General features: G+C 54.7%; 1 protein-coding gene across 1 annotated transcript; it reads right to left on the bottom strand.

The window, feature by feature from the left end:
- Nucleotides 4657–14509, bottom strand: PLA2G2F (phospholipase A2 group IIF). The gene is given in 5 exon segments (NM_001244874.1): nucleotides 4657–7009; nucleotides 9143–9252; nucleotides 10132–10276; nucleotides 13570–13622; nucleotides 14296–14509. Coding segments are annotated over 5 exon segments (615 nt in total). The 5' UTR covers nucleotides 14391–14509; the 3' UTR covers nucleotides 4657–6797.

Here is a 14932-nt window from a genome sequence, read left to right as displayed (position 1 = left end):
GTCCCAATAAGGATCTGGGTAGTCAGATTTTTTTAGTTCTCAGTGACTCCAAGTCAGGAGCGTGGGAGGAAAATTGGAAACATTAATTTGAAGGGTTGCAGCCAGATTTTGGAGCAAACTAGAAGATTAACAAAATGTGCAAGATGTCAGGATCTGTTCCAGTTTACAAAGCAGAGAAGAAAATGGAGTCCAACCAAGAGGTGAAAAATAGCTCAAAGATAATCAACAGGACTCTAATTTAGTAACCCAAGAGGCTGTACGATAGTTTCCCATGGAGACATTGAAAATACACCTTTGTAGTCACACACCCCCCCTTTCTTGACTCCTGTCTACCAAATGAATCTGATCTCATTGGATTTGGCATGATTCTTAACGTGATGACAGCAAAACTGGTAATTGATCACATAGAACTTTTGGAGTTTGCTTTGCTGGAACCTTTAATAAGAAGTCTCAGACTAGATTTTGCTTTTGTTTTTTAATGCTTTTTCTTCCCCATCATAGCTGGTTTACAGTGTTCTGTCAGTTTTCTACTGTATAGCAAGGTGACCCAGTCACACATACATATATACATTCTTTTTCTCACATTATCATGCACCATCATAAGTGGGTAGATATAGTTCCCAGTGCTGTACAGCAGGATCTCGTTGCTAATCCATTCCAAAGGCAATCGTCTGCATCTATGAACCCCAAGCTCCCGATCCATCCCCCTCCCTCCCCTCGCCCTTGGCAACCACAAGTCTGTTCTCCATGCCCATGAGTTTCTTTTCTGTGGAAAGTTTCATTTGTGCCATATATTAAATTCCAGATGTAAGTGATATCATATGGTATCTGTCAGACTAGATTTTGAAAGCCTCCCAAGACTAGAAGCCTAGCAGAAACTTGCCACCAGATTTTTCTTGTATTTCCTAGATATTTGAGTGACATCCTCTCTTCCTGAGGTCCCCAAGGCATCCTAAACTTCCTGGGCTTACTGGGAATTGACTTTCCTTACTCACCTGTAAAGCTGGGAACCCTGTAGTCCAGATATGAGATTTTCCAAGAGAAAATTTGAAAAACTTGGATTTTCCAGGACAGCTTTGTAAACATTGGCTCCATAAAGTTAAATTTATATCTTTAAAACTGTTTGGTCATATCTGATTCTATGTGCATTATTCTAATATGACATTCCAACCGAATCTTTGGTGATATAACCAGGGTTTCCAACTATGTTAAGGGAAACAGATTCTTAGTTGAACTAATACAAGTAATTATATTGCCATGAAAATAAGAATACTCAATAAGAGTTTCCAAAATCTAGAGGGACCGGACAGGAAGAAGATTAGCTTATGTTTGCAAAAGCATAATCTACTGAAATGTCGTGAGTTATAGATAGTTTAAGATAAAAGAGAAAGAAGTTCCTTAAATTAAGAAAATAGAGGAGTTCCTGGAGCGGCGCAGCAGAAACGAATCTGACTAGGAACCATGAGGTCGCGGGTTCGATCCCTGGCCTCGCTTAGTGGGTTAACCATCAGGTGTTGCCATGAGCTGTGGTGTATGTAGGTCAAGGACATGGCTTGGATCTGGCGTTGCTGTGGCTATGGCGTAGGCCAGCAGCTGTAGCTCCAATTGGACCCCTAGCCTGGGAATCTCCCTCCATGTGCCGCAGGTGCAGCCCTAAAAAAAAAGCAAAAAGAAAATAGAATAGCAAAGAATGAGCAATGTTCCAAAGAAAACTGTAATCATCCTTCATCAGTTCATTCAGTTCCAAGTAATTGATTCTTATTCTGCTTGATTTGGGGGTTTAGCAGTCTTATGAATCATGGTCAGATTCTCTACTATTCTGGAAATCCTTACTTAGTCCAGTGGTATGACCTCAATGTGTTCAATGTCATCGGAAGCCTGTTCCTTGGAGGACTTGTCAGAGTCTTTTCCAGGCGTCTCTGAAACAGTCTTTTCTGATGAAGATGAAGCATTTTAGCTACAAGCTGATTGCATGATTTTTCAGGAAAGCATCCGAGGAAGAGAGCAACTATCTGTGGATGACAAAATGCTTGCAAAGACTGTGAGAATTCATTATGATACGATTGACGTACAACATATTAAGATAATAACTGGAGTTATGGTGGATAACATTATACCAGGACATGTGATGTATACCCAAGGCATTGAAACGTTTCTGTGAATTGCATGTAATTTCTAAAATACTTATATTAAATAAAAATATGTACTGGAGTTCCCTTCGTGGTGCAGTGGAGGTGAATCCGACTAGGAACCATGAGGTTTAGGGTTCGATCCTTGGCCTCGCTCAGTGGGTTAAGGATCCGGTGAAGCCGTGAGCTGTGGTGTAGGTCGCAGATGTGGCTTGGATTTGGCATTGCTGTGGCTGTGGCGTAGGCCGGCAGCAACAGCTCCGATTGGACCCCTAGCCTGGGAACCTCCATATGCCGCGGGTGCAGCCCTAAAAGGACAAAAGACAAAAATAGATAAATAAATAAATAGATAGATAAATAAATGCACAATGTGAGAGTTGTGAGTCAAGTTTTACTTGGGGTGAAATGAGGACTATAGCCCAGGAGACAGCCTCTCAGATAGCTCTGAGGACGTGGTCTGAAGAGGTAAGCGCTGGGGGAGGTCCGTATACATGTGTTTTTGCTGATGGGAAGGTGGATGTGTGCCATCCCCCGCACACATTTTGGCAGAAGCTTTGCTGCTAGTCACGAGGAGCAGATGCCTCTATTAACGATTTTATTGTTTTTCTAGATATGAGAAGATGCAAGAAATTAGGCTCATAAAACCTCCTGAAAACATCTACCTCTCTAAAGACCTGTTCTGCCAGTTTTCCCAGAGCACAGAGCACCTCATTCTGCACCTCCATCCTGAACTCCTTTCAGGGAGTGCGGAACGCCAATCACGGCAGAGGCTTAGGGACTGCGTGCTCATGCAACCAGAGGACCAGAGAAAATTTGTAGCTGGCAAAGTCTGGCGGGGTGGGGGGGATACCATGACAAATCTGATTCCACCTGAGGCACAACGCCCGGCAACTACTGGTTTAAACGACTGGAAGAGGCAAAGAATAAATAAATAAATAGATTTTCTTCAAGAACAATTGCAGTAGGGGCTAGTAGAGAATTGGGCTCAATTCCAAATATAATTTTGAATACTCACTTTTCTTAAGTGGGGATTTGTTGGTGAAGGGCGGGGGGAGTTGGGGAAGGGACAGAAAATTGGTATAAGAAGGTAGGAAATCCGTACTACACTGACCTAACAGGATTCTTGCAAAAGATAGGTTGGGATGGTCACATATCCTCCGTGGAGGCTGAGGAACTTGATCAGATATGGAGGCCGGGTTGGGAGTCTCATGAAACTGATACAGCAGGATTCTTGCTAAAATGGGGCAATATGGAACCCCAGAAAAAGTCTCAGAAGAGCCTGACTAAATTTCAGTTAGGGAGACAGCCTTTGTCAGGGGCTGCCCCCAGACACGTCCAAAGCCGGTCAAGCCCCCTCCTCAAGCTTTAGCATAAAAGACCTCACTAACCTAAGGAGAGAAAGACCACGCAGACTGTAGAGGCAAAGAGCCCTTCCTCCAAAACTGGGACCCCACCCCTCCTCCCTACCGCCAGAGGCATCTAACACCATCCCAGCTCCACCCCTACTCCCTCGGTGGGAGACGGGGCAGGGCGGGGTGGGGGGCTTACTGGACTGCCACAGACATTCTTGGGCTCCATCCTCCAGTGCTGTCCCAACACCCCTGAACACCATGTGTCAAGGTTATCCGTCCACATGTCTGCCCATTGCTCCCAGGCTGTGGGCAGAGGCTCTGTCTGAGTAGTGGCGTCCAGCCCAAAGCCCAGCCTCCTTCCTGGTCCAGAGGAGAGGATGTGGATCCAGGTCCGCTGAATGAAGGAACCAAAGGACAATCACATCCAGGGGTTTTCCAGATTTTAGCTCAAGAGTCTCTTTTCTTCTGACAGCGCATGTGCAGGCTCCAGAGGTAATACAGGAAAAGCAGGGTTGCTCATGGAAGAATGAATGGGGGCTCAGACCCCCATCTGCTCAGCCTCCCCTTCCCCAGAGTTTACCTCGAGCCGTCTCAGGAACCCGCAGCTTTGAGGAGCTGCTCTGGTCCCTCTGCAAATGGGGAAACCGAAGCCCATCCCAGGGAAGGGACCAAGGCCAGGACCTAGGACCTCACGCCCTGCTGGACTCTGTCACTTGTCCCACTGGCCCCAGCGGCCTGAGTCATCATTAAGATGTGGGGAGGTGACATTAAAGGTCAGATGATGAGGGTTCAGCTCTGACCCCCCAACACTGATGACCTGTGTGACTTTGGGCAAGTTACTTTCTCCCTCTGGGCCTTGGTTAACCAATAGGAAAAGATGGGGTGAAGGGATTGCGTGGTGGAGATCGATGCCTGGCAAGAACTCAGCCCAGCCATTGTTATCATTGTCCGACTGTGGACCACAGGTCCACTTTCCAATCTTCCCAAGCTTTGCATCTCTGCTGGAGAAGGGCCGCTTCGCCCAGGCTGGGAGCAGGAAGGGGACAGGCCTGCTAGCTGCTGGGTGTCAGGGGACCCACTTTCCCCGAAGCTGGAGCCCCAGGGGACAGGGTCACTATGCCCTCCCTAACCCTAGCCAGTGGGCGCCGTGCCAAGGAGGACCCAGCAGTGGAGAGTTCGGACAGGAGGCATTTATTAGTTTGAAGAGGGGTGCCAAGTCCTGCAGAGCGTCTCTGGGGTTGCAGCATCTGGAGGAGTCTGGGGTGATGTGGGGGGCAGGCAGGACCCCTTAGCAGCAGAATCCCATCCAAATACCCCAAATTTCTGGATGGGGAGGTGTGTGCCCCTGCAGAGGGGCAGAGCCAGAAACCTGGGCTCCCACAGCTAAGAGGCCCAGGCCTCTGCAGGGTTACTTTCATGGGACTCCCATCCTGGCTCCACCCCTGCTTGGTGGGTGGCAGGGGTTGGGGGCTCCAGCTCAGAGATGAGGGGTTCAACCCAGCACGGTGAGGAGAAGGTGGTTTGTTAGCTGGGCTCCTGAGACCATCTCAGTGACAAGGCAGGTCCAGTCCTGCCACAGTGGCCAGCAGGACAGCAGGAGGGGGCCAGTGGGAGGGTCATGACGGCCGACTCCAGCCTGCAGCCTCATCCACAGCCCCAATGCAGATGTTCTAGACGCTGCAGCTTGGCAGGGCTCCATCTAGTCCTGCAGTTTTTTCCGTAGACGTGCTCTCTGCAACCCCCACAACCCTCTGGGCACCTCTCTTCTTGGCTGTCCCTCTCCCCACCCCCATGACAGTGGCCTTTCAGGGCCCCAGGGCAGGCTGAGCTTCCTGGTGGACGTTCTCAGTGTCCCAGCAGGTCATAGTGCTGCACCAGCAGGTCCTTGGGGTTGGTGACTGATGAGGGCAGAAGGTGAGGTGAGGCAGGACACACTGGCTACTTGGAGGCTGCTGACCCGGAGGTCAAGAGGTGAGGCGAGGAAGTGGGCGGCACACCTGGGGAAACAACAGTGCTGGGGCGGAGTCAGAGAGCTGGCCGGATCTTCCTCTTCCTCTGCCCATAGCCCCATGGGCCCAAAGGGAACCCAGGCCCAAGGGGGGCCGGCCCCCCCCCAAGACGCCTCTACCCAATCCTCCTGCCAAGACCTCTCTGGTCCTCACCTTGTCTCACCTCTCTCCCACTTCTCCTCTCACTTCCCTCTTCACATCCTGCTCCTTCGCTACTGCCTTCTGGAACTTTCCCTCACTCTCCTGCCTTTGCTCTTTCTTCACTGAGGCAGGTCCCAGCCCTTGACTTCCTCCCCATCTGTTGCGAGGCTGCAGCCTTGCCTCTCCTTGCCGGGGGGGAGGGTTCTGGGTCTTTCCACCACCTGGCCTGGCTGCTGAAGGATGGGAAGCACAGGGGGAGGGCCCAGGTCTCGCCCCCTTCCCTATTTGTCAGGGACCCAGGGAACTGGGGTTGGGGTGCTGCTCAGGGCAGTTCAGTGTGGCAGGGCCATGGCCAGTGTGTCTCTTATGGGAGTGGGTCACTGTGTGGGTCGGAAGGACGACCCGAGTTGGGGGCATGTTGGAGCCTGCCCCCTTCCCGGTCCCTGTGTGTGTGTGCATTGGTTCTGTCGGTGCCCAGAAATCTACTCTGTGACACTTTGGGTGACTGAGGACAGACTTTAGGGTTGGGACATAAACCCTGTGGCCATACTGTGGCGTCTGGGCCAGGACGCCTGTGCCACCTCGACAAAAGTCGGGAAGGGACCACTGCTCTTTAATGGGGCTCTTGAGAGCTGCAAGGTCCCCAGACAGGAATCACCCTGAGTCAGCCTGTGGGCACAGCCAAGGGGCCTCCAGAACCCAGGCCTCGTGACCAGCACTGTGTCTGCCAGGGAACCACATCTCAGGACACATCAAGCTCTGGGCCTGTGTTGGTGGCTCTGGGTCTGGGTAGATCCTGGGGCCCAGCCTCGAGGGCCTGGCTAAGGAAGTCAAGCTGGAGCCAGTGAGAGGCCCCCCTCAGAGGCCCCCAGTCTCTCTCAGGCCTTTCTTTCCACACTCAGCAGAGACCCACACCAAGCCACGTGCTCCCTACCCTGTCCAGGACAAAGCCACACCCAGGGCTGGGCCGGAGGAGCCCGGGGGCCAGAGTGAGAGCCCACGCTTTTCCGAGTCCTCTGAGGGCCAGTCTGGCTGGAGGGCTCCAGGGAGGAGGCAGCGGGGCAGCCTGAGGACTCCCGATCTGCTCCCACCTCCACCTGCTCCACCCATCTGGTCCCCAGAGCTCAAACTTCCACCCCTCTTCTCTGTCAGACCGCCAGGGGACGCTAGGGAGGCGTGGGGGGCACCGGGGAGCCAGGGCTGCAGCCTGCCGCTGTTGGGGGCGGCTCATAGATGCTGCAGTTGGGCGTGGGGCCCTGGCAGTAGATGTTGAGGTAGTTGCGATGCTCTTCCCTGTATATCTGCTTCTGGAAGCACAGGACCAGGCTCTTGTCACACTCGCACGTCTGTTTGTCACACTCAGTCTGGTTGAGCTGGCCTGTGGGGCATGGAGAGCATGGACTCTGAGGACACAATGGACCTTGAAAGGTGATCCTGGGCCAGCAGCCCTAGGACCTCCGTCGGGCCCACCCCGAGCCTGCTGGCTCTGAATCTCCAGGCCGGGGGCCCAGCCTTTGCATTCGCAGCCCTCCAGGCGCCCTGAGTGCAGGTTAAACGGAGAACCACTGAAGCCCAACAGGACAAGGCCCAGGAAGGGGTGTGGTTTACCCAAGTCACCCAGCAAAGCCAAGGCAGAGCTGGGAGGACAATTCAGGGGTCAGGAAGGACCCCTCCCCGGGGGAAGGGCATTACTTTCTACCCTTCCAGCCTCCGCCCTCCAAGCACTGCACACCCAACCTGGAGGGAGTTCGTGGTCATGCTGGAGTGAGGAAAAAGCTTGTAAAAAGCTTAGCTCAGGGCCTCCCGCGGAGCAAATGCTTAATACCTGGTACCGACTGTTATTATTATTGAAATAATAATCATCAACCTCAAGACTTCTTAGCATTAGGTGTGCATTAGAATCAGCGGGAGGGCTTGTGAAACCAAAGACCACCCGGCCCCACCGCTAGAGCTTCCGACTGAGTAGGTCTGGGTGGGGCGCGAGGTTCCAATAAGTGATGCTGATGCTGCAGGTTCAGGGAACACGTTTTGAGAACCACCCGCTAGGCCAGTGGTTTGCAAACTTTCAACTTTCCATCAGCAGAATCCTTTCTCTGAAATGAAACTCTTTGCAAAAGACTAATACATCAAATAGCTGAAAGAGAAGCCCCTAGAGCTATAAAATAGGTTAAAGAGCCAGCTAGACCCTTCAGGGGTCCCTGCCCCCACCATCCCACCATCACTCTTGCAGTAGCTGACCTGATGCCCCCCACCCCACCCCACCCCCACCGATATCCCTGGAACCCAGCGTGAGAACCTGCTTGGGCTAGTCTACCGTCTTAGGGGTGGAGGAAGGAGATTCCCCTGCTTGACCTGCTTTGGACTCTTCCTGAGCTGCTCTCTCCAGCCAGCCCCTCCACGCGTATCTGGACAGCAGAATACAAGACCCACACCGCCCTGGGCTGCCAAGGCCCTGGAAGTGTGCAGCCCCCCCCCCCGATCCCCCCAGACCCTGAGACTCTTTCCGAGAGAACAGGAGTCTTGAATTTCTTTGCAAGGCTGGCTGGCTTGTGAGTTATTAGGGAGGGACAACTCATGGCCTGGTTAGGATGAGGCGGCAAAGGGAGCCTGGGACTGCCCATGGGACAGGCCCAGGGGCACCTGCTGCCCCAGGGAGGGGCACTAAGGGCGGGGCAGGGCAGGGACACCTGGGCCATCTCCGTGGATGCCATGCCACTCAGGCGGGGAATGACCACAGAGAGTCAATGGAAAGGAGGGGACCCGCCAGGTCTGGCTCCAACACCTCGCATTCCTAGAAACACTGGCTAAGATGGGGCCGCCTCATCTGCTGGGGTCCCAGTGACAAAACTGGAAGGGAATGGGTCTGCTGAGATCCAAACCCGTCCATGTACCCAGCAAGAGACTCAGGTAGGTGTGGAAAGACCCTGCCCGGGATCACATGGCGAGGAGATGCTGGCAGAACCAGGTTCCAACCCAAGGCTCCTGACTCCCAGGCTAGCCTGACACAAAATCTCAGAACCACACTCTCCAAACAGAGAGTCCTGGGCCCCATCTAGACTGATTCACTGAATGAAGATTATTCCCTAAGCTCTCCAAACTTTAAGAATCTTGAGGACTGGAAACCAGGGTCCTGATTCATTATTGGAGACTCAGAGCCATGGCCAGGTTTTTAGGGTTAGCAAACAAACAGGGAAACAAAACTAAGGTGCCTGGTTAAATCTGAATTTCAGACAATAAATATTTTAGTATAAGTATATCCCAACTATTGGGATATACTTATGCTAATTTTAAATTGAATGCTACTCTTTACTTTTTAGTAGAAGTAGTCCCATGCACTATGTAGGATATACTTATATGAAAACATTTTTCATCATTTATCTGAAATTAGAATTTAACTGGGCATCCTGCACTTCATCTGGCAACCTTGCCCGGGGCCCCAGCACCGGCTGGGGGGGTGGCCGTCCATGGCTGTCTTGGAGTTGGGGGGTGATGCGGGTGGGTAGAGACTCACTGCAGACAAGGTTGGTGTTGTTTTCAATGGTATAGTCATAGTGGTCCACATAGGGGTGGCAGTCCAGGTCAAAGAGCTTCTGGTAGCAGCAGTCATGGGCATGGCAGCACCTAGGGGGGCAGAGGAGAGCAGGTAGGCATAGCCAGGCCTGGCCCCTCTCCCACCAGCAGTGACCCCTATCATGATCATCTGTTCCCCTCCCTCCTGAGTCAGACCTTCAGACGGAGGCCCAGAGAGGGCAGTAACTTGCCTGAGGTCACACAGCCAGGCAAAGCCTGTGATCCCACCTCTTTGTCCTCTGCCCAGAGCCCCGGCTTTGCCCCCTGGAGCCCTGGCCGCAGCTGTGGGAGGGGTCGGGATGGGAGTGAGGGGCCTGGGTTAAGACAGTAGAGAGGGAGACAGGCTAGATGCAGCAGCTGTACCTGGCGGTGCATGAGGATGGGAGGGTTGGGGGGGCCGGGGGTGAGGGACAGGAAGCAGATGTGGCGTGGCTGTCCTATCCCCTCTGGCAGAGGGCAGGCAATTAATTAACATGCATTTATTAGTCTCTAGTGATACCAGGCTTGGTGCTGGCTACTTTGGGGGGAGATGGGAGCAGAGGCTAAGCCATGCCTTTGGGAACTCCCAGTCTGATGGAGGAAGCCCAGTTCTGTCTCCCAGAGCCCCGGGTCTGAGGGGGCAGGGATCACAGCCCTTGCCTTTGTCAAGCCCAAGCTGTGTGACTCTTGCTCTCCTGTGTGTCTGGGGGCAGGTCAAAGGTTCCCTCTGGTGAGAATGGAAGTTCCAAGGCCTCCAAACCCAAGCGCTTGGAGATGGATAATAGGAAGTGTCCAAGAGGGTTGAGGAGGACACAGGTGCCAAGTCAGGCTTCTGGCCACCAACTCCTCCTTTAGGGACAGAGCGCCCTCCCCGCTCTCAGGGATGGAGACAGTCTGAGCTTTGCAGCCCCGCCCGGGTTCTGACCACAGCCCAGATGCTCCGGGACCTACCAGTCCACCTCATCCATGGGCAGGCCGCGCCCCCCCAGCCCGCAGTAGCAGCCGTAGCCCACGAATGACAGGATGGCGTTCCTCCCCGTGATAGCTTCCACCATGGACTTGAGGTTGAGCAGGCTGCTCTGGGCCAAGGGCAGGACTGCAAGAGAACCAAGGGGGTGCCGTGAGCTCCCCGCCCTGTGCGAGACCACGTCTGTCTGACCGGCTGTCCTCCCAACACCCCAGGGCTGGGGCAAGGAGATGGGGAGCAGGAGAAGGAGGGCAGGTGGGCAGGCAGAGTGGGAGGAGGAAGCCACCTACAAAGGGATGGGGACAGTGAGTGACACACATCCTTACACAGAGCCCTACGGCCCTGAAATATAATAATAGTACTTGCCAGGCACTGCCCTACGCCCCTTCCGTGCATTAGCGTATCAATGGCCCATCGTGACCCTGCCAGGTGCTGCTACTATCCCCATTTTACAGATGAGGAGACCGAGGCCCAGAGCATTTAGTCACTTGCCAAACAACACATTGTTGAACAGCAGTGGAAGCAGAATTTGGACCCAGGCATTGAGGACCCAGTGCCTGGTTCACCCCTAGGGGTTTTGCAAATGCCAGATGCTCTTCCAAACATGATTCTAGGCCCTTCTGGCTTGGCCTGGCTCCTCTGCTCCCAGCAGGGACTCAGCATCCCCACCGCTGGTGCAGCTCAGGATTAATCCAGAGACAGTTGGCTGCTCTGGACATTCAGTGAACACACACGCACGCACGCACGCACGCACACATTTCTGTCCTTGTCTCACAGGTAGTGCAACAACCCTTCCAATACCAGCAGAATTGCAAAACCAGCTTCTTGGCATCCTTCAGGCTGCTCACCCGAGCAACAACCCCCTCCTCCACCCCCCACCCCCGCTTCTGTGCCTCTGAGTCTCCTCGATGCATCTCTTCACTGCAGAGTCAACCCCGAGCCTGCAATTGGGTGCTTCCCTGAGTGAAGCCACCCCCACACAGGCAGGAGGGCCTCTCTCACCCCATTTTATGAATGGGCAAATGGAGGCTCGAAAACGTGCGGGTTTGCCCAGGTCGTGCAGCCTGGCAGTGGCACAGCCCAGACCTGAACTCAGGTTTGTGTGCCCCAGAGCTGGGACGCCAGCTCCGCTCCCACTCCCGCTTGCCTCCCTCGCCCACGGCTCCTCCAGCTACGCCCAGGGCCAGGAGCCCTGTGCAGCACCCTGCCCGCTGCTCTCTCATGTTCTGAAAGAGGAAATGCACTGGGAGAGGGAGGAAGCCAAGAAGTTCAGAAGCAAGAGGCTGGCCGGAATCCCAAGGTCCAGACGACTTGCTTCTTGAGATGTGGCGGGCCAGCATCGCCCGTAAGAGCGGGGGCCTCCCACCTCCGTGTGCCTCCACGGGAAGAGCACAGACTTTGGAGTCAGATAGATACAGCCCCAGAACTAAAGCTCCCTGGGGCCCTGTTCCCCCATCTGTGAAATGGGAATAAGAATCCCAATCTCCAGAGATGGGGCAGGCCAGAGCCCAGCTGGGGGCCTGGCACCCACCAGACCCTCGCCCCACCATGGTGCCCCCTCTCAGGGCTTGCTGGGCTCCTGAGCCAGGCCTGCCCTCCCCTCCCCGTCAGAGCTGACCTGGCACCTGCTGCACCCGAGTCTCCCTGTCGATTGGCTTGGGGATTTTCTTCGTTACAGAGAGTAAGCAGCAAACGAGAGAGGAAATAAAGCAGAGATGGCAGGTGATTCTAAGAGGTGGTTTAGAGCCTGTGAACAACTACGCTGGGCCCAGGGCAGGGGCCGAAGGGCCCTGCATCCTGTGGGCCTGAGTCTGTCTCCAGAGCCACACGTGGGAAGTTTGGCCGTGATGTACACTGAGGAGGGGAGAGTGGGGGAGCAGTCCCTGCACGTTAGCTCTCTGCCACCCTTCCACTCTGCAGGGTTCTTATTTGCTGGGATCAAACATGTGCCAGGCAGCCCCGGGGGTCAGACAGACCCAGCTCTGCAAACAGGTTTCTCCATTAGCGCTGTGGGGCCTGGGGCAGGTTATGTAGCCTCTTTGACCTTGATTCCCAGATCTGAGGACAGCTGAGAAAGACACTCCCCTACAGGGCATGGGGGTGGATCGCCCGCTGTGAGGTCCTGGCCTCCTCGCCCCCCTGAGCCTGAAGGCTCCCCTCGCTGCATCCCCCCCAGACCTGAAGGGGTTACTCTGGGGGGACAGGTCCCAGAACTCCCACTCCTCAGCTCCCACCTAAAACTCACCCATCCACATGCAGGATGGACACACTCAAGGTGCCTGCACGCACTCGCACTCTTACACACACACAGACATAAACACACACTCACTCCCTGCACACTCTCCTCCTACATCATACAACTGTACACACTCACATGCAGACACATGCCCACACATACCACATAAGCTCACACATGCACCCCACACCCAGACGCACAGGCATGTGCACACGCACACACACATTCTCACCCATGAGCAGCACCCAGAGTGCCCACGTCCACACTCACACTCTGAGCAGGAGAAACAAACTGTGTGTTCACTCAGGCTGCCGCCTCCTCCCCAGCCCATGGTCTGGGCTGAGCGCACAGATTATTTTCTAAATAACAGATCACTTTGCCTGAATTCAACCGACCGTTTCTCACATCTGTGTCCCACATTTAAAGTTATTTTATTTCTGGTGTTTTTTTTTTCCTTTGCCTCACACCTGGCTGTGTTCAGGGGATGCTGAACAGGTGGACAGGATGCCAGCAAGACCTTCAGCCCATCTTCTGTCTACACAGGGCAGCTGCCACCAGGACACCTGTGTGCGTGTCTGGAGTCTTGGCTGGCAGTCCGGGGTGAGGGTGGGGGTGGGGTGCCCCCCTAGAAAGAAGGAAGAAGGCCCCCGGATCTGCCCCATCATCTTCTGGTACAACTCACAGCCAGACACTGCTACACACATACACTTCACATACACACTCCAGGAACACACACGGACACATCTTCCTGATGTGTGTTACAGACAGAGCCATCACCACGTGCTCCGACACACCCACACACAGATGCGCGGGGGCTCTCCACCTGCAAGCTCCCTGGCTCACGTCTGCAGGTCCACATGTGCGCCTGTGCACACAAAAGCCCCCGCGTGGCCGTGTGCCCACGCCCCGCCCCCAGCACCACTTTATGATGTTTGCTCAGCCAAAGGCCCTGCGCCCTTGAGGCTCGTAAATAGTAAATGCCTCGCACCCCAGGTGTGTTGACAAGTTGGCTGGAGAAGTAAACAGCCCCCAAGAAGAGAGGCAGCCCCACAGGGGCTGAGCCCGGAAGCAGAGACCCGGGGAGGGGAGTGACAGCCCCCGAGGTCTAGGTGTAGCGGTCAGTGGGTAGGTCACGGGAGAAAGGCTGGGATGGGGCGGGGAGGAGTTTCCCAGCGCCTTCACTCACCGCTGCTGGCCAGGAGGGTGACGGTAAGGAGCTTCTTCATCCCCAGGCCAGATCTGAGAAAGGAAGACACCCCAGTCCTGAGTCTGCCCCTTCCACCTGCCTGCGCTTCCTGACCGGCGGCTCCCTCCTGGGCCTCATTACAGGCAAGGTCAAGGCCGTCCCTTGATGCCCCATTTCCTGCTGCCCCTGCCCTGTGATTACCTCCTCCAGGAAGATGTGAGCACCTCCCGTCTGCCTGCACCTCCCGGAGGAACAGCCCCAAGACGGCAGAGCCAGGAGGCACCACGAGGCTCCTGCCCTTCCGCCCTGGGCAGGAATCAGCTTCCAAGACAGGGAGCTCCGTGTCTCCTTGGATTGGACCACTGTCACCAATCAGAACCAATTCTTTTCCCTCCCCATATCGGGGAGTCATGCGACAAGCTGGTGGTGGGCTCTTACACCCAAAGCCAAGAGACCTGGTCTCTGGGTTCTCACTGGAGCTCAATGTCTAAAAGGCTGTGTGACCACCAACAGATTCCTTAGCCTCTCAGGGCCTCAAGGGCCTACAAGGCTTGGCTGGATGATCCCCAGGGCCCTTCTAGTGCTGAAAGTGCAATGATCTGTCTCAGCTACCATCAGAGACTCAGAGCACTCCTTTTTGGAGAAACGGATTCTAGGGGCCAGTTCCCCACCCCCTTCCCTGCTCCTCTCCACCGAGGGCCTCCCCGCAGGAAAGTAGCCACGTACCTGGAGGTTCTCGAAGGACCTCTCCACCCAGAGGGGCGCCTAACCAGCGCCTTCTTCCTGAACCCTTTGGGGTTGGCCCGAGCCCCATCTGCCATATTCTGGGTTTTGAGCAGCCAGCGACATAGGTCGTGCAAGCCCTGAAATGCGCTCCAGAGGCTCCAGGGAACAGGCCCCAGCTTCTCACTGCCGCGCTGGCAGGGTAGTGCCGGGGCAATGCCCCTGGGCAGGAGGCTGGTGACACACGGCCTAGAAAAAGGAGGCTCCACCTCCTCCCTCCCTCCCATCGCCTGCCCACGGCTGCCTGGCGATGTCCCACCCAAGGGTGCTCGGGGCCGCCGGGGGCGTGGGGGTTGGTGCACCTTACCGGAAATTGGCCCTTCCCCAGGCATCTGAAGGAAAATTAGCCCAAAGTTCCCTCTCTTCCCATCTGAAAGCGATTGTAAAGAAAAAATTATTCGGAGATACTTGTTAAAGCACAGCAAGGCAGACTGTTTATTCAAAGGGGCTGTTGGCTCGTGTAGGAAGTACTGCAGTGGGGTCTTGCAGCGGGGTGGAGGGATTAGACTCAACTCCAAATAGAACAAAGAAAAGTGGGAATTTATAGCCAAGGTGCAGGGTGGGGCCAGTGGATGGGAAA

Source organism: Sus scrofa, chromosome 6 (genome assembly GCF_000003025.6).
Source record: "Sus scrofa isolate TJ Tabasco breed Duroc chromosome 6, Sscrofa11.1, whole genome shotgun sequence".
Taxonomy (NCBI): domain Eukaryota; kingdom Metazoa; phylum Chordata; class Mammalia; order Artiodactyla; family Suidae; genus Sus; species Sus scrofa.
Note: the sequence above shows the minus strand (reverse complement) of the source record. Positions and strands in the feature narration are given on the sequence as shown.